The following is a 21,099-nucleotide window of genomic DNA, read 5'->3' on the forward strand; positions in this document are numbered from 1 at the left end:
TTACCCACTGAAAAGCTTGGTTAAGATCAAAGAAATCATAAAGGCAGCACAAATCCTCTTTCAAGAATGTAAAATTCAGCTGTTGCTGTTAATAGAAAGGGATTGCAGAGATGTCTTTGATGGTAAATAGCGAAAAGCGTTAACTGTGTTTCCTTTTTTGTCCTTTTTTTTTAAAAAAGTGATCCTATGGGATATCAATGCAAAAATGCAAATAGGCCAGATTTAGCAGGGGAAAAAGGGTCCACCAATGAAGACTTATAAAACAAATTCTTTTCCTCATCTTTGGCTCTGGTTATGTCAAGAATTCTGGTTCATGGACTCCAGATAACTCACGGGAACTGTGTGAATCATTTTAGACAGGTTTGTCCTTGGGGCCCCAGAGAGTCTGAAGGCACTTATGAATCATAGTAGACAAGCTTGTCCGCTTGTCCTTGGTACAAATCGTGCTGCATTTCAAGTTCCTGAGACTTCTTGTCCGGTAAAAAGCCTTGCCTGGACTTGTCAGTGACACAAAGTTGAAGACAGAAATACGTTTATATAGTGAGCAGGACCCCTCTTTTATGATGTCTTTCCCATGTTATCCATCTCAAGGAGAAGCAGGGGGAGCTGGGGAGAGAGATGGACCACAGGCATCCAGGTTCCTGGGACCAGAGGCTGGCATTTTGTGTGAGAGAGGCCCTGCCCTCCATGTCACTCAGCACCAAGATATAGGTCAGCATCCCCTAAATTTGAAACTGCCCAAACGTGTGATGTTACACTTACATTTCATCCATTGAGCAAAAAAATTCTTGGCTAGAATCACATGATCCATCCTTTTCCTGTCCTGCCTGAGAGATGGGACATGCTTTGTGCTTTTCTACCTCGGTTCCATCCAGAATGTCCATCATCCCCTTTCACAGCCCCCCCCTCTCATCTCCCGGCCGCTCACACACTTGGTCCTGTCAAATACTCCACCCACCCTTTAACTGGAGAGGAAAGGGTTTCTTCTTCCTGTAAATGTTCATAACACTCTGTGCCTTTTTAGGTTTATGTTATAATTATTTGTAAATAGGACTTGTCTCCATCTAAAAAAACTATTTAATTTTCCAACAAGGATCAAATTTTTTCTTATTCCTCTTTGTAAGCTCTGCTACACTCTGGCGTTCTACATAAAGGATGCAGTGAAGAGAATAAACTGCCGCTATAAGCGACAACATGAATGAATCTCACAATAAAATACTGACTAAAAAGTGTAAGGTAATAGAACTCCAGTGTATCTATGTAAAATTCAAAAAGGGCACATCTATATGGGTTTAAGAATGCACACATTCATACTAAAACTTTAAAAAGAGCCAGAAAATTATTATTACAAAATACAGGATAGTTACCTTTGGGAAAGGGAAGCGATTGTAATCACAAAGGGACACACGGGGGCTTCTGGGGTGCTGGCAAAGCTTTTTTTGAGTGATGGTTACCTGGGTGTTTCCATGTGCCACATTATTCATTAAAATGCACATGTATTTCTTTTTTTTTTTTTTGCTTTTTAGGGCCACCCCCGAGGCATATGGAAGTTCCCAGGCTGGGGGTTTAATAGGAGCTACAGCTGCCAGCCTACACCACAGCCACAGCAACACCAGATCTGAGCTGTGTCTATGACCGACACACAGGTCACGGCAACACTGGATCCTTAACCCACTGAACAAGGCCAGGGATTGAACCCGTGTCCTCATGGATCCCAGTCAGATTCATTAACCTCTGAGCCATGATGTGAACCCCCCAAATGCACACACATACATTCTTAAAAAAAATAGTGTTTTTTGAATGACTGAATGAAAATTGTTCAACTCCTGTGTGCACATTCTTGTGCCAGGTACAATGGAAGATTTATCAAAGAATGACATGAGCTCCACCCATGACATGTGTCCATAACTATGCATCACAAAACATGGGTGTTTTAGTTATCTACTACTGTGTAACAGACCCCCTAAACTTAATGGTATATAACAACAGCCATTTCATTGTGCTCAAAAGTTCTGTGGGCAAGGGGTTTGGACAGGGCATGTTGGTCATGGCTCACTTCTGCTCCAAGATGCCAGGGCCTCGGCAAGGGAAGACTTGTAGTTGTAGGGCTTGGAGCTGGAACAGCTGAGGTTGGAAGATGGACATCCAAGCTTCTTCATTCACACATCTGGCACCTTAGTAAGAATGGCTTGAAGGCTGGGCTCAGCTGAGTCTGGCATCTCCAGCATGGTAGCCTGTGGGTTTGGGGGGAGAAACCTTCCTGTATGACCATTGGCTTCTCCCAGAGCAAATATCCTAAGAGAACCAGGTAAAAGTCACATGGCTTATTCTGACCTATGCTGGAAATCACATAGCATCACTCCCATCATGTTTGAATAGTTAAAAGTAAGTCCTGAGAACTTGCTCCCTGCCACCCAGATTCAAAGGGAGGAGAATTAGACTTTACCTCTTGATGGAGGAAGTAGCAAGATCACATTGCAAAAGCATTGGGAGAGATGCTTTGCAGCCATCTTTGGGAAATATAAATCTGTGACATTAAGTGAATGCCCAAATGAGTGGCATCAGTGGTGATTATTCCTGGGTGACAGAGAGGCACTGGGGGAAAGTGTCTTGGAAGAGGAGATACTGGGATCCACCTTGAATTCTGACTGAGGGAAGAGGAAGAGCAAAGGGCCAAGGCAAGGTTCATAAATAGAGGCGAGGAGTCTTGTTCATGGGTGAGGAGGGGCAGTTCTAGAATGGCTGGTTGGGTTGAGATTTCAAAAATGTCTCCAGCTTTATTCAGATACAATTGACATATAACATTGTGTAAGTTTAAGGTGTACAATATGATGATTTGACATATGGATATTTTGCAAAATAGGTTAGTCAACACATCTATCCCTTCCTACAGTTGCAATTTTTTTGTCATGTGCGGTGAAAACATTTAAGGTCTATTCTCTTCGCAACTTTCAAGTATATAGTAAGTAACTATTAACTGTAGTCAACATGCTTTACATTAAGTCCCCAGAACTCATCTTATACCTGGAAGTTTATATTCTTTAACTACCTTCACCTATCCCTACTACCCCCCACCTCTGAAAACCATCAGTCTACTCTCACGTGTAAGTGAGACAATGCAGTATATGTCTTTGTCTATGTCATTCCACTTAGCATGACGTCCTCAGGGTTCATCCATGTTGCTGCAAATGGCAGGATTTCCTTCTTTTTTATGGCTGATTAATATTCCATTGAGTGTGTCTGTGTGTGTGTGTGTGTGTGTGTGTGTGTGTGTATTACATCTTCTTTATTCATTCATCTCTTGACAGACTCCAAGGTTGTTTCCATGTCTTGGACACTAAACAATGCTGCAGTGAACATGGTGGGTGCAGATATCTCTTTGAGACAGTGATTTCATTACCTTTGGATATATATACTCAGAAGTGCGATAGCTGAATCATATGGTAGTTTTTTTTAAAAAAAAAAAAAATCTTATGAGGGACCCCCATACTGTTTTCTGTGGTGGTGGCACCAGTTTACATTGCCACCAACAGTATACAAAGGCTCCTTTCTCCATGTCCTCACCAACATTTGTTATCTCTTATCTTTTTGGTAATAGTATTTTGATAGCTGTGAAGTGGTATCTCATTGTGGTTTTGATTTAAATTGCCCTGATTAGTGATTTTGAACACCTTTTTTGTGTACCTGTTGGCTATTTGTATATCTTCTTTGGAAAAAATCTCTACTCAGGTCTTTTGCCCATTTTTAAGTCAAATGGGCTTTTTTTGTTTTTTGTTTTTCTGTTACTGAATTATATGAGTTTCTTATATATTTTGGATATTAATCCTTTACTAGATACATGGCTTGCAAATATTTTCTCCTGCACATTAGTTTTTCTTCTCATCTTGTTGATAGTTTCTTTTGATGTACAGAAGCTTTTTAGTTTGATACTGCACTGCTTCTTTTTGCTTTTGTTGTTTGTACTTTTAGTGTCATATCCAAAAAAAAAAAATCATTGCCAAAAGCAATGTCAAAGAACTTTCCAGAGTTTAATGGTTTTAGGTCTTATATTTAAGTCTTTAGCCCATTTACAGTCAAGTTTTTCAGCAGTATAATATAGGGAATCCAGTTTCATTCTTTTGTATGTGGATATCTGGTTTTCCCAACAACATTTATTGAAAAGACTCTTTTCCCCATTGAATGTTCTTTTTTTTTTTTTTAAGGCTGTACCCAGGGCACATGGAGGTTCCTGGGCCAGAGGTTGAATTGGAGCTGTAGCCACTGGCCTACACTACAGCAATGCCAGATCCAAGCCATGTCTGTGACCTACACCACAGCTCATGGCAACACCAGATCCTTAACCCACTAAGGGAGGCCAGGGATGGAACCTGGGTCCTCATGGATACTAGTCAGATTCGCTTTCGCTGAGCCACAACAGGAACTCCCCCCATTGAATATTCTTGACTCTTTGGCCAAATATCAGTTGACCATATAGACAGCTAATATTTCTGGGTTTATTTCTGGGCAGTTGATTCTGTTCCATTGGTCTATGTATCTGTTTTTATGCCAGTACCAAACTGTTTTGATTGTTATAGCTTTATAGTATACTTTGAAATCAGAAAACATGATGCCTCTAGCTTTGCTCTTCTTTCTTTGGATTACTTTGGCTATTTGGGGTCTTTGGTGGTTTCATTTGAATTTTGGGATTATTTTTTGTATTTCTGTGAAAAATGCCATTGCAATTTGATAGGGGTTGCATTGAACTTGTAGATTACTCTGGGTAGTATGGTTAGTTTAACCATATTAACTCTTCCTATCCATGAACACAGGATACTTTCCAGTTATTTCTGTCACCTTCATTTTCTTTCATCACTGTCTTCTAGATCTTCCACCTTCTTGATTAAATTCATTCATAAATATTTTGTTGTCTTTGTGCTATTATAAATGGAATTGTTTTCTTTGTATCTTTTCCAGATAGATTTAAAATTTTCAAGAGTAAGGCTATTTAGTATTACCTTTGCCCAGGAAGAGGATGAGATTTTTGTTTTTGTTCTCTAAATTGTTTAATTAAAACTTGTAGTTCATGTTAAATTTGTAGAGTTTCCATCTAATGGTCAGGTATGAAAGGAAATAAGACTTCACCAAATAGAAGAGGGAGAAATGAGGAGAAGGTATGATAAATTATTTCTGCTCGGTTATTATCTTTTTGCATAGATTCCAGAAATGGACTGATGGTTCAGTGTATTCTGCTGTGATTCTTGACAATTTTAACAATCTCTTGAGATCATAGTAATAAACTTTAAAATGATAAATATACAGATTTAATTTGTTTAAGCCCATGTTTTACCATTTTGGAAAAAATGCCTATCATGAGATTATACTGGATAACCTGTAAAAGCTTGTGGCCTAGTCCTGGGCATTGGTGATTAACCAATGTTAGATGAATTCAAATGTGACAGGTGCCAATGCTAATGAGACCAGAACAAAAGGAGACCTCACTCAGGACATCTGTTTGCCATTGTCTTAGCCCTTTCCTAAGAATAAGAGCCCAGTGTCTGTTGCTTTTATTACTGGATTAAGATCCCGCAGTGTCCAGTAAACCCTAAAGCTCTGGCTTAGAGGTGTAAAAAATGGTATCTATTAAGCAGTTTAATGAGGTTTTTTGTATATGATACTGCTTCTTTTGAGCTTAAAGATGCTTTAAACTAGCCAAGGTTAAGAAGGAGGGAGGATTTAAAGAAAATCAGTAAAGTGTGAGATCTAAACACTGAAAGGAGGTAATAGTAGAGAGAAGAAATAAAGGTTCAAGTAAATGTTTAGTAAGACGTTTATATGTATATTGTACATTAACTCTTCATGTAGGTGTGGTCTGTGATAAAAGCAACCTTACTTTGGGGGGTGCTGTCTTCTCCAATTCACCAGTGCCTTCCTTTTGGGGTGAATGTACATTTCAGTTCACATACATCTCAGGAAATATTTATTGAAAGTATGCTCTGTCCTGTGCCCTGGGACCTGCTGAGATGAATGTGATGTGGCCCCTGCCCCCAAAGAGTTCAGTCTAATTCTGGGCGGGTGAGGGGGGGAGGATAGGTTAACCATTAAATGCCACGTGCTCTCAAATAACACCTCTGAAGGACAAGGAACAGTGGAGACTGGAGGAGTGAGCCATCCCCTGTGGGAGTCAGGGAAGGATGAACTAGAAGAAGAGATTCAAGCACATGGAATGCCTTGGGGAGGGGTGTCTATTGGATCTGGCAGTGTGGCAGCTGTTGCAAAACCACTGGAAACAGAGTGCAGAGGAGAATGGAGTAGACCAAAGAGTGAATGAGTTTTGATGAAATTCACTGGCTTTTTAATGACCCTGTTTTATTACAGGTTTGAGGGGAGCTACTTTCTTCTCTTGCTAATGAAGAGAAGTTAGGCTGCAAATCATTCAAAGAGGTCCTGCCGGCTCAGTTCACCCCCAAGCTGGGCAGATGGGCCCACTGTGGTTCGAGGGCCTTGGAGATCTTGTGGGGTCGGTATTTTGACTCTCTTCTTCATCTGAGTCACGGTTCAGAGTTTTCACACACCACCAAGGTCGAGGGCAGTCTTCTCAGCTTTCTAGGTACTCTCTCCGGGCTCATGAAGCAGCACGCCTGCCCTGGAGAGGTCAGGGTTCTTTTTGTAAAAGCAGTGAACACACCATGTAGCCCAGAGAACCACTCTCACTGCCCTTCCCCTCCTGTGGGCTCACGCAGGGAAACAGATGCTTTCATATAACCCACAGCATCCCAGCAGTTCTGCTGTACCTTGGCCCGAAATACCTATCCAGGACCAAATTCTTAAAACCCCAGGAGCCCTGGGGTGATTTGGAGCTCAGGCCTTGAACCTGTCATAAAATGTAATGGACGGTCTATTTTTAACTGCTGAGACCAGGGAGTTCATATATCCTGTGAAGACTGAAACAACACAGCATTTCTTTCTGCAGCTTTTGAAGCATATTTTTGAAGCATTTCAGAAACCACAGGATGGTCCCTCTCGTTGTATCATTTCCAATAAAGACAGAAATCCTTGATCATTTTTGTGCACAGACCCTTTGGCAGTTGGGGGGAGCCTGTGGCCCCTTTCTCAGAGTAATGTTTTTAAGTGCATATGATAAAATACACTGAATTATAAAGAAACCAGTTATGTTGAAATGCAGCTATCAAAATATTGAAAAGAAAACTCAGGTTTATGATATAGTAAATACACCTGCTTTATTTATTAATGCATTAAATAATGAGATTTTTTGAAATTTTGAAGTACCAAGGAGCATAAATAGTGTTTCAAGGACTCTACAACTGTAATAGGACATTAAACGATCTCGTTTCTATTTTCTCTTGATGACAGAGTCACACATCTGTCAAATATTCCGTAATTTGCTGCCTACATTTATTTATTTATTTAAAGTTTTATTGATGTATAGCTGATTTACAATGTTGTGATAATTTCTGCACACAGCAAAGTATACAGTTATAATCGGTACAGCAAAGTGATTGTTATACATATACACATACCCATTCTTTTTCAAATTCTTTTCCCATGTGGGCTATCACAGACTATTGGGAAGAATTCCCTGTGCTATACAGAAGGTCCCCTGTGGCCAGTCATTTCATATATTTCAGTGCCCATACACCAATCCCAAACCCTCAGTCCATCCCTCCCCTTATTGAAGTATAGTTAATTTACAATGTTGTATTAGTTTCTTGTGTGGCACAATATAATTCAATTATATATATTTTTAGGTTCTTTTCCATTATAGTTAATTATAAGATATTAAATATAGTTCCCTGTGCTATACAGTAGGACCTTGTTGTTTATTTTACATATGGTAGTTTATGTCTGTTAATATCAAAGTCCTAATTTATCCCTCCACCCATCCTTTTGCCCTTTGGAAGCCATAGGTTTGTTTTCTATGTCTGTGAGTCTGTTTCTGTTTTGTAAATAAGTTCACTTATATCATTATTTTTGTGTTCCACCTGTGAGTGATAGCATACGATATTTGTCTTTCTCTTTTGGGGCTACTTAATAAGATAATCTATAGGTCCATCTATGTTGCCACAAATATACACATACACACACCACATTTCTTTATCCACTCCTCTATCAGTGGATATTTAGGTTGCTTCCAGGTCTTAACTGCCTGTATATGTAATGAGAGGAAATGTTAAATTTCAGTGAGAGGTTAAAAAAAATAAAGATGTACCTTTTTTACTCCATCCAAGTTCACAGACCCCCTAAATTCTCTTCTAGGTAAAGAACCTCTGGTTTAAGATGGAATCTTGGTTGGAAGTAGTAAAACTAACAAGAAAAAAAAAGTGTATGGTTTATGTGACATGCAGTAATAGATCATCAGCTGCTCAGGGCAAAGGAGCTCGTTATTAATTTGGTGGATGGTCCAAGTCCCAGCCCTTTTTCTTTGTGCACTTTGCCTTCTGTAAAACTCGGAGCCTCTTGAGCAGCTTGAAAAAAGCAGGGAGAAAGGTTTGCCTTGAGGGGGCCTGGGGCTGATCTGTGTCTTTAATTCATGGAGTGCTAGCTCTGGTCTTTTGGGGACTAAATAAAAGAAGGGCAAAGTAAAACTCAGCATTGAAGGTAATGGAGAGTAATGGTCGGCATGATAGTTTGCATGTAATCCCCACCCTTCTCCCCTGGTGACGTGGATCTGCTTGTGTTTTGGTCAGACAAGAGCTTTTCTCACCTCTTTAAGGGGACTGCAGCCAGCAGATTCAGTGTGGAATTGATTAGGGGGTCCCTTGCATCCGGTTCCCCAGAAGCAGAAGCCGAGATGGGGATTTCTGCCAGCAATGTGTTGGGGGAGAGCTCTCAAAAGGGAGGGAAACAGGAGTTCCCATTGTGGCTCAGTGGTAATGACCCTGACCAGCATCCATGAGGATATGGGTTAGATCCCTGGCCTCACTTAGTGGGTTAAGGATCTGGCGTTGCCATGAGCTGTGGTGTGGGTCACAGCTGCTGCTCACATCTGGCATTTCTGTATCTGTGATGTAGGCCGGCAGCTGCAGTTCCAATTCAACCCCTAACCTGGGAATTTCCATATGCCATGGGTGTGGCCCTAAAAAGCAGAACAAAAGGTGGGGGGGACAGAATGGGATACGGGGGTGAAGTTACGTAAGGATATAGTCGCAGGAAAAGTGTAGCCTTAGCCTAATTCCCAGGACCAGGAGGGAGCTCTGGATTATGAGTCACCCTAGACTTACCCATCCCGAGGCCAGCGTGTGAGCTCTTAGACCACCACCATGTCAACCAGCCAGGGGAATGGAGCACGTACTAGTTTTCTACACTGTTTCAAAAATTACAAACTTAGTAGTTTAAAACAACACCCATTTATTAGCTCACAGTTCCTATGGGTTAGGAGTCTGGGCATGGCCCAGGCAGGTCACCACCAGTCAGGCCCTCAGGTGTCGGCCACGTCTCAACTGAGATTGGGGTCTTCTTCTAGGCTTGTGTGGTTTGTGGAAGAATTCATGTCCTTGCAGCTATGGGGCCCACCACTGCTTGCTTCTTGCAAGTCAGCAGGAAGAGGGTCTCTCCTGCCTCAAGCCTCTTAGCTCAAGGAAGAACAAAGCCCTCCCTTAAAGTGTTCAGTTGACTAGGCTCACCCAGATCATCTCCCTTTTGATTGAACTGAGACCTTCTTTACATCTGCAAAATCCCATCACCATTGTCATATAATGTAGCATAATCTTGGAGTGGTGTGTGTGTCCCATTTACCATCCTTCCTACTCTCAAGGGCTTGAGTCCTTAGGGGTCTTCTTAGAATTCTGCCTGTCATAGAGCATCACCTGGCAGGTAGCTTTGGAGGAGATGGCGCCCATTAGCCAAGGGCAGTCCCTGAGAAGCTTTTGTTTGTGAGCCATTAGAAGACAATGCACATAGCAGCTGCAGGAGGGGGTGCACCAGCTGGTAAAGGGCCTCTGGGTGAGGCACTAACAGGGTCTGCTCTATGTGGGAGCCTCCTGACATCTATAGTGGATGCAATGGAAACTCCTCAGTGGAAACTGTTTCCCTCAGTTGTAATCCAGGGTTAATGGTGGACGTGTGTTGCCATGTGAAGATACAGAATATTTTTTGATGTGACGCTTTAAAACAGTGAATTTTTTTCTAGCCACACCCACAGCATGGGGAAGTTCCTGGACCAGGGATTGAATCCCAGCCACAGCTGCCACCTACACCACAGCTGCAGCAGTGCCAAATCCTTTAACCCACTGTACTGGGCCAAGGGTCAAACCTGCACCTCTGCAGTGATCTGAGCTGCCGCAGTTGGATTCTTAACCCACTGTGCCACAATGGGAACTCCAAGAGCAACTTTTCTTTTAACACTTTCAGGCCCAACTAAGCATATACCCCTTTTTATAATAAATACTTTATAACATCACTACAATCATAAAACAATTAGATCAAAGCTGAAGAGGAATAAGCTGCTTTGGGAGTCTCTTTCTGCCCCTGGTGCTGTTTGATCGCATGCTTTGGCTGTTGAGATGGGCATGAGGACAAATCACCACACATAGTGTGAACAAAGAGGGTTTTTCGTCAGGTTCTCAGGGCCCGATGGTTCACTTTCAAGACTTTGCAGCTACCCTAACACTGCTCTCTGCCACATTTCCCTCCCTGGGTTCACTGGATCTCCAGAGCTGTGGGCATCCCTCCTCAGCTTGGTTCAAAGACTTCTCTGACCACAGCCTCCCTCTCTGATCCCAGCTGCATTTGCGCCCCTTTGCAGAGTCTAGGGGTGCAGGATGAAGAGAGATGCTGGCTCTGTGATCTGGACATGCCATGGGGTGGAAAGTGGGATGTTGAGCAAGCAGAGACTCTGTCTCTCCCCACCTCCAAGTCCATATTTTATATATGTAGGTGTGTATTTCTGCTGCCGCAAGTTTTTTTTTTTTTTAAACCATTGAATTACTCTGTGAGGTCAGGTTTCCTGAATGTACAGTTTGAGGTAGGGATTCACTTCCAGAAGGATTTACGGGGGGGGGGGGAACCCTTGTGAGAGGGCTGTGAGGGGAGTAGGATGGGGTCAGGGAAAGCTGAGCAAGGATGTGGTCTCATCTGGAGAACAGCCTCAGCCTGATCCCAAGGGGAACTCTGGGGTGTGAAGTGCACCACAGAGTTGTCCCACCTCCAGGCAAGGGGTACCTCCTGTTGTATTCCCATGCCAGTCAGTCATTGCCAGTGAGGAGTGGAGGGGGCATAAAACCTTCCGAGGGGGATCCTTTAAACAAGGGCATTTCTCCCTATAAGGCAGTTGTGAGCTGGTGGCACCCAACATACAGTGGGGCAGAGGGGGGCACCAGCACCGCAGTGGTCCCTTCCTCCTCCCTTTCTATCCCATTGGTCCTTAGATCACCTCTGGGCTTCTCATCCTAAAGCTGGCTTTGCTAATTCATGACAGTCTCCTCTACCCACAGAATGATGGGGCACCCACCTGCTTTCTCAGGTCCTGCTACCTGCTTCCAGCCTGCTTTCCGTCCCTGTTTGCAGCCCTTCCCTGTCCCCTTACTCTGTGATCTTGCCCAACAGACCCTTGGGGATGATTGGTGGTGATGAAGGTGGAGGTGATGGTGGTGGTGATGGCAGTGATGATGATGATGCAGCAGATGCAGCCAGCTTTTCACTGAGTATCAGGAGCTCTCCATGGTGCTTGACGGCTATGGTGTCTAAACTTTACACCAGCCATGGTTGATTCTGTCACCTTGTTTTACATCTGAGAAAACAAGTTCGGAGAGATTAAATGAACTGACATCACACAGTTTCTAAGAGATGGAGGTGGGACTTCCTCAGACCCAGGACTGTCAATGTCAAAGTCATTGCCCTCCACCTTGTCTGTTACCCCTGTTCTGCAGACATGCCATTGTCTGCTGGACCTCCACATCATTGCTACCAACTGATTCCCATTCACCCATCTGCCTGCTGAATAGCTCTTTTTCTCCCAAGATCACCTCCTCTCCAAGGACTCCTGACACTCCCACTCCTATCCCACTCTGGGTCAGTGACGATTCCCTCTCCTCATAGTCCCATACTTCTTATCCAGGCATCTTCTCTGCAACTGGGCTTGTTGCTCACACCCTCCTGCCTATCTCACTCTGCTTCCCTACACCTCACATGGTGCCTGGAGCAGGCACACGGCAACCAAGTGTTGGTCTGGGCAGTCTACCTGATGTTCCCCTGGAGAGACGGCTGCAGTGTCAGTCTGCTCAGGCTTCTACCCTGCCCGCACATACCTGTCATCCCGGCTGTGTCCTGAGGGTCCTGTCTGGGCGTTGCCTCTGCACACCAGCCTTTGAGACAAGTGCATGCTCAGTATTGTCCAGGAGCCCCTGGGCGCTCAAGGCAGAGTTGAGATCTGGTTCCTGCAGCTACAGTTACTACTGTGAACAAGCCCTGAGTTTCTTCACTTTCCACGTGGTTAACAAGGTAATGCCAGGTCTGGGGTTCCAGGCAGGGGTAGAGGAGGGACAACATTCTCATAATAAATCTATTATTTGATGCAAAGATGCATTCCCACTTCAGAAATTTAGGGGCTGAGGGTAGACCTTAGATTCAGAGAAAGACAGCAATAGAAAGGCAGAAAATAACTAAGTGCCAATTGTGTCCCAAGAACTCTGGTGTTCTGGGGGGCTGTGGCCAGAGGGCTGTGTCCTCAAGGAAAGCCTTGTATAAGAGTCAGCCTTGAGCTGTGCCATGAAGTGTGGATCTTGTTCTTTGGGGATAAGGGTCAGCAGGAGCAGAGGCACAGGTGGGGGCAGCAGTCCGGTATGAGCAGCTGCACGTGGCACAGTCGCGTCCCCTTCCTCGAATGCTTGCTTTATCAGGCCGAGATGCAAAGAGAGGAGATTTCAGGGTTGAAATGCTCACTGAATCAAGTCGGTCCTCTCTCCCTTCCCCACTTCTCGAAACAGTCACAGTCCACCAAGTGATGGTTCGGAGGTCATTGTTAGCTCCAGGGGTCCTAGGAGGTTCTGTCTTCATGTGAGAATTGAGGATGACATGCCAGCTGGATGAAGGTCTCCTGGCTTGAGACAAATGTAGCAAAGAGTGATAGAGCAAGAAGGCCTGCCTGGGCCAGGTCTGGCCACAGTTCTTTTGTTGGTTACTTTTGGAGCATTTTCTTCTGTGTTAGTTTCATATTCACTTTTTTTTTTTCTTTTTTTTTTTTTTCCTGAAACCATGGCATGTGGAAGTTCTCCAGCCTGGAATCAAACCCACACCACCCTTGCAACCTGTACCACAGCTGCGGCAATGCTGGGTCCTTAACCCGCTGCACCTCAAGGGAGCCTCCTCACCTCCCAGTACTTTTATCAAAGCCACCTTGGAGTTTTGAGGGTGGGAGATAGGAAGAGAGAATTAAGAGAGGAAGGGGGAGGCATGCTCAATGGGAAGATGAAATTCATTCCCCTGGAGGACACATAGGCTGGATAACTCCATCTTGGCCTGGTTCCATCTGGTATCACATAGCGGTCAAATGATATGTAGAGTTATCTGTGACGTAATTAACATGTCTCTTTGGATGTAGCATGCTCTTAGAAAATTGCTTCCAATTGTTAAAAGTTCTCATCTCCCACTAGCATGCTTTTGGAGTGGATGCCAAGAAAAAGAAAAAACAAAAATTACAAAACACACGAACATATAAATTGACTGAAGAAGCAATCCCTACCCATGCACACAAATTCTTAAAATACAAAAACAAACCATTTTTTCAAACATTTGGGGAGATGTTGTTTTACTTTTGAAGAGGAAAAAACATGAATGAGGTTAGTGATTTTCACAAATAGGATAATTTATGCAAGTATGTTAATTGAAGAGTAGTTAACGCTTTCATGCCCTTTCTGGGCACTGATGCTTGCTGAGGGAATCGTATATTTCAGACTAATAATGATATCCATTTCCACAAAAAGATATTACAAATAAAGTCATATGTAGTTAGAGTTAAAATCTCTAATCTCATTGAGAAACGTAGAGAATTTTCTCCCTTGGTTTTAATTTAAATTTTCTTTCTTTCTTTTTTTTTTTTCCTTTGTAGAGCCACACCTGGTGGCATATTGAGGTTCCCAGGCTAGGGGTCAAATCACATCTACAGCTGCCATCCTACACCATAGCACAGCAACCCCAGATCCAAGCTGCGTCTGCGACCTACACCACAGCTTGTGGCAAGGCCAGATCCTTAACCCACTGAGCCAGGCTGAGGATCTAACTTGCAATCCCGTGGTTCCTAGTCAGATTCATTTGTACTGCGCCACAATGGGAACTCCTAATTTAAATTTTCTTTTATTTTTTAATTTATGGGACTCTAAATGAAACCATACATGGCCTCAGCTTATTCTCTAGTGAAATGGGAAATGAATTCTTGCTACACGTTCAGTTCATAATAAGAATTCATTTTGCAACTGGGTAGTTTAGGCAGATTTTCATATCAAAGTTGCCACTTAAAAATTATAGTAAAGGAGTTCCCTGGTGGCTCAGTGGGTTAAGACTCTGGCATCACTGCTGTGACTTGGGTCACTGCGGTAGTGTAGGTTTGATCCCTGGCCCAGAAATTTATGTATGCCATGGGCATGGCCCAAAAAAACATGGTGAAAATAATAATGGCTGCTATTTATGGTCCCCCTTTGGTATGCTAGGCATTGTGCTAAGTGTTTCATATAATTATAGAGGTTATTTATCATTCTAAATATGTCATATCTTTCACTGTGGCCTCTTCTGAATTTCATTTCTGAGTTTTCCATCCTTTTCCTTTACATGCTTCAGTCCACGTTTTCTGTTGTCTTGCTTTCTGGGTCTCTGGCCTTCTCTCCTGCTGTGTCCAGTCTGCAGCTAACTACATCTTCTCATCACCTTAGCCACTGCCTTCTGCTTGGTTTCTCAGTCTCCTAACCCCGTGTTGCTGTGGATTCCGCTAATGCCTGAGAATAAGTGTAGTGTCAAATATCACACTCGCCTTTGTATGCCTCCCTTCTGTTGGGCATTGTGGCCTGCAAGTCCTGGCTTCCTTAGTAGCTCGGAGCTTTAAATTTGTCTACACAGACTCATAAGTCTGCGGGAAACTCAGCTGAGAAACTCGAGAACTTACATATAGCCTTTTAGCCACCAGTTCACATTCAGGTTCTCAGCCTCTTATTCTGTGCTGCTTACAAACCTGTAAACAGCTCAAGGGAAAGATGCTGCTGCTCTGTGTTGGGGATGCCTTCCTTCTTTCTGGGACCCTAGACTCTGAAGTCTTGGCTGTCCTGATAGTTCCCTGATGCCTTCAAACCTTTGTGTGTGTGTGTGTGTGTGTGGTCATCACCAAGCTTTTCTACTTGTTCTCAGTGGGAGGGTAGGTCTTCAGTAAGTCCCTCTGTTAATACTGTAAATGCAAAATCCGCAGTTTGCTTTTAAAAGAGTCTTCGAGCTTATAAGAATTGCTTATAAGCTTGCCTTATAACATTTTAACTGCTGTTTTGATCTTTATGAACATTGAGATGAAGGAAAAGGCATTCCACTTTGAAGACTTCTCGTTTCCAGGAGTGCGTGCAAGGTAATTATAGGCAGTAGAGTTGGGTATAGATGGCAGAGGAATTGTGAGAAAGTATGTAGGAGGAAGGGGGCAAAAGGATCTCATGTTCAGGAAAAGAAAAATACTGGGACCTCTTTAAAAAAAAAAAATGTGTAGAGGGTTTTTCCCAAACCAGTTATCTGGCTTAAAGCTAGCTGCTTACTTGCTGGCCTTCTGTGTTATTTGCACATTGAAAGTGAGATCAACCCTTCCTGTTTTCATTTAGTTTACTGCTGTAGCTGCTAGTTAGCTCAGAAGGATAAAAATCCTTCATTTCTTGGAGAAAAGCAGCCTGAGGTAGGTTTCTAACTCACGTGGCTGGTCACGGGGTGCACGGTGCTCAGGTCCTGCTTACAGGGGGCTTAGAGTCGAGTCCTCCAGATAGTGATGGCATGTCTTCCTTGGCCAGGTAGACAGGGCCTATGATTTGCTGCTCCTTTTACTCACCAGGGAAAATTGCATGGTTCCACAAGTGAAGGGGACAAAAGACTTCTGGCCTTTTGACCCTCACGACTGCCTATCTGCCCTAGGATAACAGGGCAGGGTGTCCCATTCTGTGGTGGAACCCTTGGGTGGCGGCCTCTGCCTGTCCTGAGCCTCCCCTGCTGTGTTTTCCTTCCTCATTGCTCGGATTTCATTTTCAGAGCAAGGTAATGAACAAGAAGGAAAAGGCAGAAGGGCTCCCCATAAAGAAATGAGGGTCCTCACTGTGTATCCCTAAGGGTCTCTCTCCCTCTTGTCAGCAGACCCTGCGGTTCAACCTCAGAGCCCAGCCCAGCAGCCCTGCGTGTGTGTGAAGTGCACTGAGGGAGGAGGAGGAGGATACAGTTTAAAGGAGGGCAAAGCCCGTCCCTGGGGAGACGGGTGGATGAGCTCACAGTGTAGACGGAGTTGGTATAGGTGGTGGGTCTAGATGAGCCAGTGCCAGGGAGGCTGACCCTGGACACTAAAGCAGAGGAACAGTTTGGAGGAGGAGAAAAGGGAGCATGGGGTTTGGGGCCCAAAGCAGTGTATTCTGGGAGATTCCTTGTGGAGTTGGCATCTGTAGACAAGAAGAGGATTTCCATGTTATAACGAAGCTCAGAACACTCACACCTGAACCATGTGCACTCCTGTTCTCCCTCTTGGTTCCCCATGATACTGAGGGGCTCCCGGGTCCACTCACTCACCTGAGCTGAATATGGCGGCACCTTCTATAATTCTTTCTCTCTCATCCCCCATCTTCAGTCACCACACCCCACCATATCTTCTGGCTAAGTCAGGTTCACATTGCTCCCCTGCTCAGGCCCTGGGTTAGGCCCTCTCCATCCCTACCATATGGTAGACTGCTTGCCCCCAGGCCTGTCCCCATCAGTCCACTTCTGTGCTACAGTTTGGGGGAACTTTCTAGAAAAAGTTTCCCACCTCCCATCTCACCCCCACCCACCCCAAGAAACTGGAGGAGTTTTCTGTAACATAGGCTCTAGCATCGCCCCCACGCCCAGCTCTCCCAGATTGTAGGTCGAAATCAACACTACCTGTAAGTCACTCTGAAATCTGGTCTCTGCTTCAGTCTCCCCTCCTTGCATTCCTGCCCACAGGCCTGACTCTCCCACCTTTGGGGATGACATGCAGTCCAGTGCCCGCCCTGCCCTCTCCACCCCTCTGTGTGCACTGACTATGCCTGCTGTCCAGCTCATGTCTGTCTTATGACTGAGCCCAGGGACACCTCCTCTAGGAAGCCTGCCAGCCCTCAGTCTGAATCAGCTGCTCTCATTTGTGTTCCCAAAGCCACCTCTGTCCTAGTTCATGGTGCACTACGTTGTCACCACTGCCTGCTTCCTCCCAGGCCTTTCATCTCTGTCTCCCTAGGGCCCAGCATGTTGCTTGGCATAAAAGAAGCACCCAATAAACCTCAAATTGTGTCTATGTTACATTCCCTATAAAACCTCAGCCACCGCAAATGCTGCCACCAGTCAGAGGGTTCTTCTCCATCCAGACTCCTTCAGCTTCCAAAACAGGAGACTGCAGTCAATTTAAAAAAAAAAAAAAAAACAAAAAAAAACAGGTAGATTCTTGGCTTTCAGTCTGTCCGATTAAGTGTGTTCAGTTTGAGAAGCTTCAGTTTATTTATTTTTTTCATTTGGAAAACTGCCTTATTAGCTATAGAATATCTTCCCAGATGGTAAAAGTCAATGCAAAAATAAGTTTGGTTTTGTTGGTCACACCCACAATATGTGCAAGTTCCTGGGCCATGGGTCGAACCCATGCCACAGCAGCGACCCAAGCCACTGCAGTGATAATGCTGGATCCTTAACTTGCTGTGCCACAAGAGAACTACCAGATATAAGTTTTAAGACTTTACATAGGTAGGAAAAACTGTTTACTTAAGTTCTTATTTACATCGTTTTCTACTTATGAAGGTCTTTGTCACTTGAATTGATATTAGGATGAAGGAGAAGATTCATTTTATAGTGGTGAATTTTTGGAAGCAGTAAAATGTCAGCAATTAGGGTCCATGCCCAAACCCTAAGCCTCCTTCTCTATCCTAAGGAGTCCCTCCATTTGACTGTAGGACTGAGCTGAGGGAAGCTGCCCTTGTAGAAATGCAAAAAAAAAAAAAAAAAAAAAAACAAACCAGTAAACATTGCTGCTGCTTTCCTATGCAGCACAGATAAAACAGAACACACACAGTGTCGAGGGAGGGGCTGTCCTTTTGGGGGTGTTGCCTTGGCTGGGGCACCACTTCCTCCCCTGGGTTGCTACGGGAGATTTCCACTGTCTCTGAGCAGGTTCTGCTCCACAGACACGCCCCAGGAACCTCCGAGGAAACACGGGGTTCCGTGCTGCAGTAAATCTGGGGCCACCCTGCTCTTTCTGGGAGGCAGTTGCCCTAAAAACAAACAGTAAGAAAAGAGAATAAAGAGTCTTTGTTTAACCCCCAACTTATTCAATCACAGAGCCTTTCATTTACCTGCCGCTTGGGGGAACCGAGGGTCACAGAACCCATCTTGGAGATTGCTGGTACCCATCACTGATGGGCTGCCACCCATTCACTTCCTTAAGCAGATTTGAGTCCAAAGGCTGGTAGGGCGGGGCCTCCCTGATCATGTGCCATGTGCTGGTAAAAAAGCAGTGGGGGTGCTCTATGTATTGACATGGAGCCACCCCCAGGGTATGTGCTAAGCAAGGAAGGCAAAGTGCAACGTGCCATGAGCAGTGTTACTCGCAGCCTAGCTGGACAGATACCCCAGAACAGGCAGGTGTGTTTCCCTCTGGAGGGGGTGCTGTGTACCTAGGGGGTGGGTAGAGCCAACTCCTTACTATGTACCTCTTGGGAACTTTATTTTTTTATTTTTGTTTTCTTAGGGCCACACCCATGGCATATAGAAGTTCCCAGGCTAGGGGCTGAGTCGGAGCTGTAGCCGCTGGCCTACGCCACAGCCACAGCAAACCTGCGTCCTCATGGATACTAGTCAGATTTGTTCCTCCTGAGCCACGACAGGAACTCCCTCTTGGAAACTTTAAAACTTTCTACCAATCTGAACACAGCATTCATCTGCTCTAAACTCCACTAAACTTTACATGGAGCGTAGTGTAAAATCCTTGGCTCTGCTCACGACTCTGGGCTTTACTGGGCTCTGCCTGCCCACCTCGCACCTCTCATTCCTTCCTCCTGGCTGGCTCCCGCCACCGTCTCTTCCTGACAGATGCAAGCCATGGGGACTTGGCTCATTGGTGCTACCTTCTCGGACGTCCCTTGCTCCCTTGGGAAGCCCACCTCCCATAGAACATGCTGGCCCATGATGCAGGGGATACTGATGCTTTGTTTCTGCCTTGAACTCTAACCTGTGGGCCCTAGGCGGGGGCGGGGGTCCAGAGTCCCTGGGGGGCAGTGAGACCTGGTGCAGAAAGAACTCCAGGATTGAGCAGATGTGGTTTAAAATCCTTAACAGCCTTGTGCCCGGGGGCCTTGCCTCTTCATTTTCCCTTATTATATGCTGCAGGGGAATGAGCCAGTTGTGGCTCATCTCTCTAGAATACCTAGTGCAGGGCCTGACATCTTGTAGGTGTTGATTGTAACTGTCGACCTGTCACTTTCTTGGCTCTTGAAGCCCTGGGTTCCAAAGGAAAGAACATAGGCCAGAGGTCCGATTTCCTTCCTGGCTCTGTGGAACACCCAGCTCTGGGAAGAGGCCAGGCCCCAGTGCCTTCAGGTCTCCTACCCAAAACACAGTCCATATTTATCTCAATGCAGAAGGGCTTTGATGATCAAAACACCATGAATGCAAAGGGTTAGCCCTGCAGTGTGAGTACAGATGCTCGCTCGCCTGCCCGCCAGCCTGCTTATAAGAATATTTGGAAGATGAGTAAGGTAATGCCTTCCACATGCTAAAGCGACGGTGAATTCGCACCAGGCGAGGTAGAGTGGGAAAGCCCCCACTCATTAGCGGAGTGACCTTGGACAAGACGGTCATTGCTCTCGGCCTCATTACCTCATCTGAAATATGAAAAGCAATAAAATCCTACCCCACAAGGGTGGCTGTGAGGCTCCCAGGAGGCACTCCATGTGGAAGGTCTTTGTAAACTGTGAAATGCTCAGCAGATGTCAGCCAGTGCTGGCAGCTCACGGGCCTGTGTGTTTATTGTTCCAGCGGAGGGTGCAAGACGTCATCAGCCCCATCGTGTTCGAAGCCGCCTACAGCCTGGGCGAGCACGTGACGGGCGAGGAGGAGAAGGAGCTGCCGGCCCTGACGCCCGTGCTCCGCTGGAAGAAGGGACAGAAGATTGCCCAGAAGAATCAGGTGAGGACCTGGAAGCACACACTGGGACCTGAAGGGCAGGTGCTTATGCAGAAGTCATGGTCCTGGATGCCGGGGAGACTGAGGCCAGACACACTCCCTGACTGGGCCGCTTTCCCTGATCTGCAAAAATAAGGAAATCTATGAGCTGGGGGTTGGTGTTTAACAACCACATGATTGAAACACACTGAGTCTGCTCTCCAGAAATTAGAAAATGGGGATCCCTTGGAGGACATGAACTGGACACTGGGCCCCCAAACTTGCTTCCTGTTCATACGCTAATTGCAGAGCTCACATCAACCCCTAATAGGTGCTCTATACATGTTTTATTGGTGAGAGCAGGAGTGGGGTGAAGAAGCAAGAGCTTCCTCTTGCTAGAATTGTGGTTAAGAATGCCTGACTCAGCATCTTCGAGAGGCAGAGCCCTGTGGGCACAGGCTGTCACCATCCTTTCCAGTGCTCAGCAGATTCTAGGCTGTGCTTCTGTGCAGAGGAGCTGCCGGGCAGTGTGGGTGTGGACCCTCTGGGCTAGGAATGAGCCGTGAACTAATTCCTCGAAGTGCATTGGCCTGTCTGCCCCGAGCCATCTGGGAGACATGCAGCGCTGACTAGTAGGCAGGAAATATGCAAGGAATCTATGATCCCAAGTCTAGTTCAAATCTCTCTTTAACACCTAAGATCAGAGTTCTCGTTGTGGCTCAGCGGTTAATGAACCCGACTAGCATCCATGAGGACACAGGTTTGATCCCTGGCCTCACTCAGCGG

At 45.2% G+C, this 21,099-nt stretch overlaps 1 protein-coding gene across 6 annotated transcripts in view; it reads left to right on the top strand.

Moving 5' to 3' along the window:
- ITGA9 (integrin subunit alpha 9) overlaps window positions 1-21,099 on the top strand; it is a 354,847-nt gene that overhangs the window by 161,549 nt on the left and 172,199 nt on the right. For all 6 annotated transcript variants that reach the window (XR_014822712.1, XM_021071658.2, XM_021071659.2 and 3 more), the window contains exon 16: window positions 20,188-20,337. Coding sequence is in view for 5 of the 6 variants with exons in the window: in XM_021071658.2 (XP_020927317.1) it covers window positions 20,188-20,337 (150 nt within the window). In the remaining variant the exon portion in view is untranslated. The remainder of the gene's footprint in view (window positions 1-20,187; window positions 20,338-21,099) is intronic.

The sequence above is a fragment of the Sus scrofa genome, chromosome 13 (genome assembly GCF_054392235.1).
Source record: "Sus scrofa isolate SSC_HxYL_T2T_F1_AM1 chromosome 13, Sscrofa_HxYL_maternal_Yorkshire_Landrace_v2.0, whole genome shotgun sequence".
NCBI classification, from domain to species: domain Eukaryota; kingdom Metazoa; phylum Chordata; class Mammalia; order Artiodactyla; family Suidae; genus Sus; species Sus scrofa.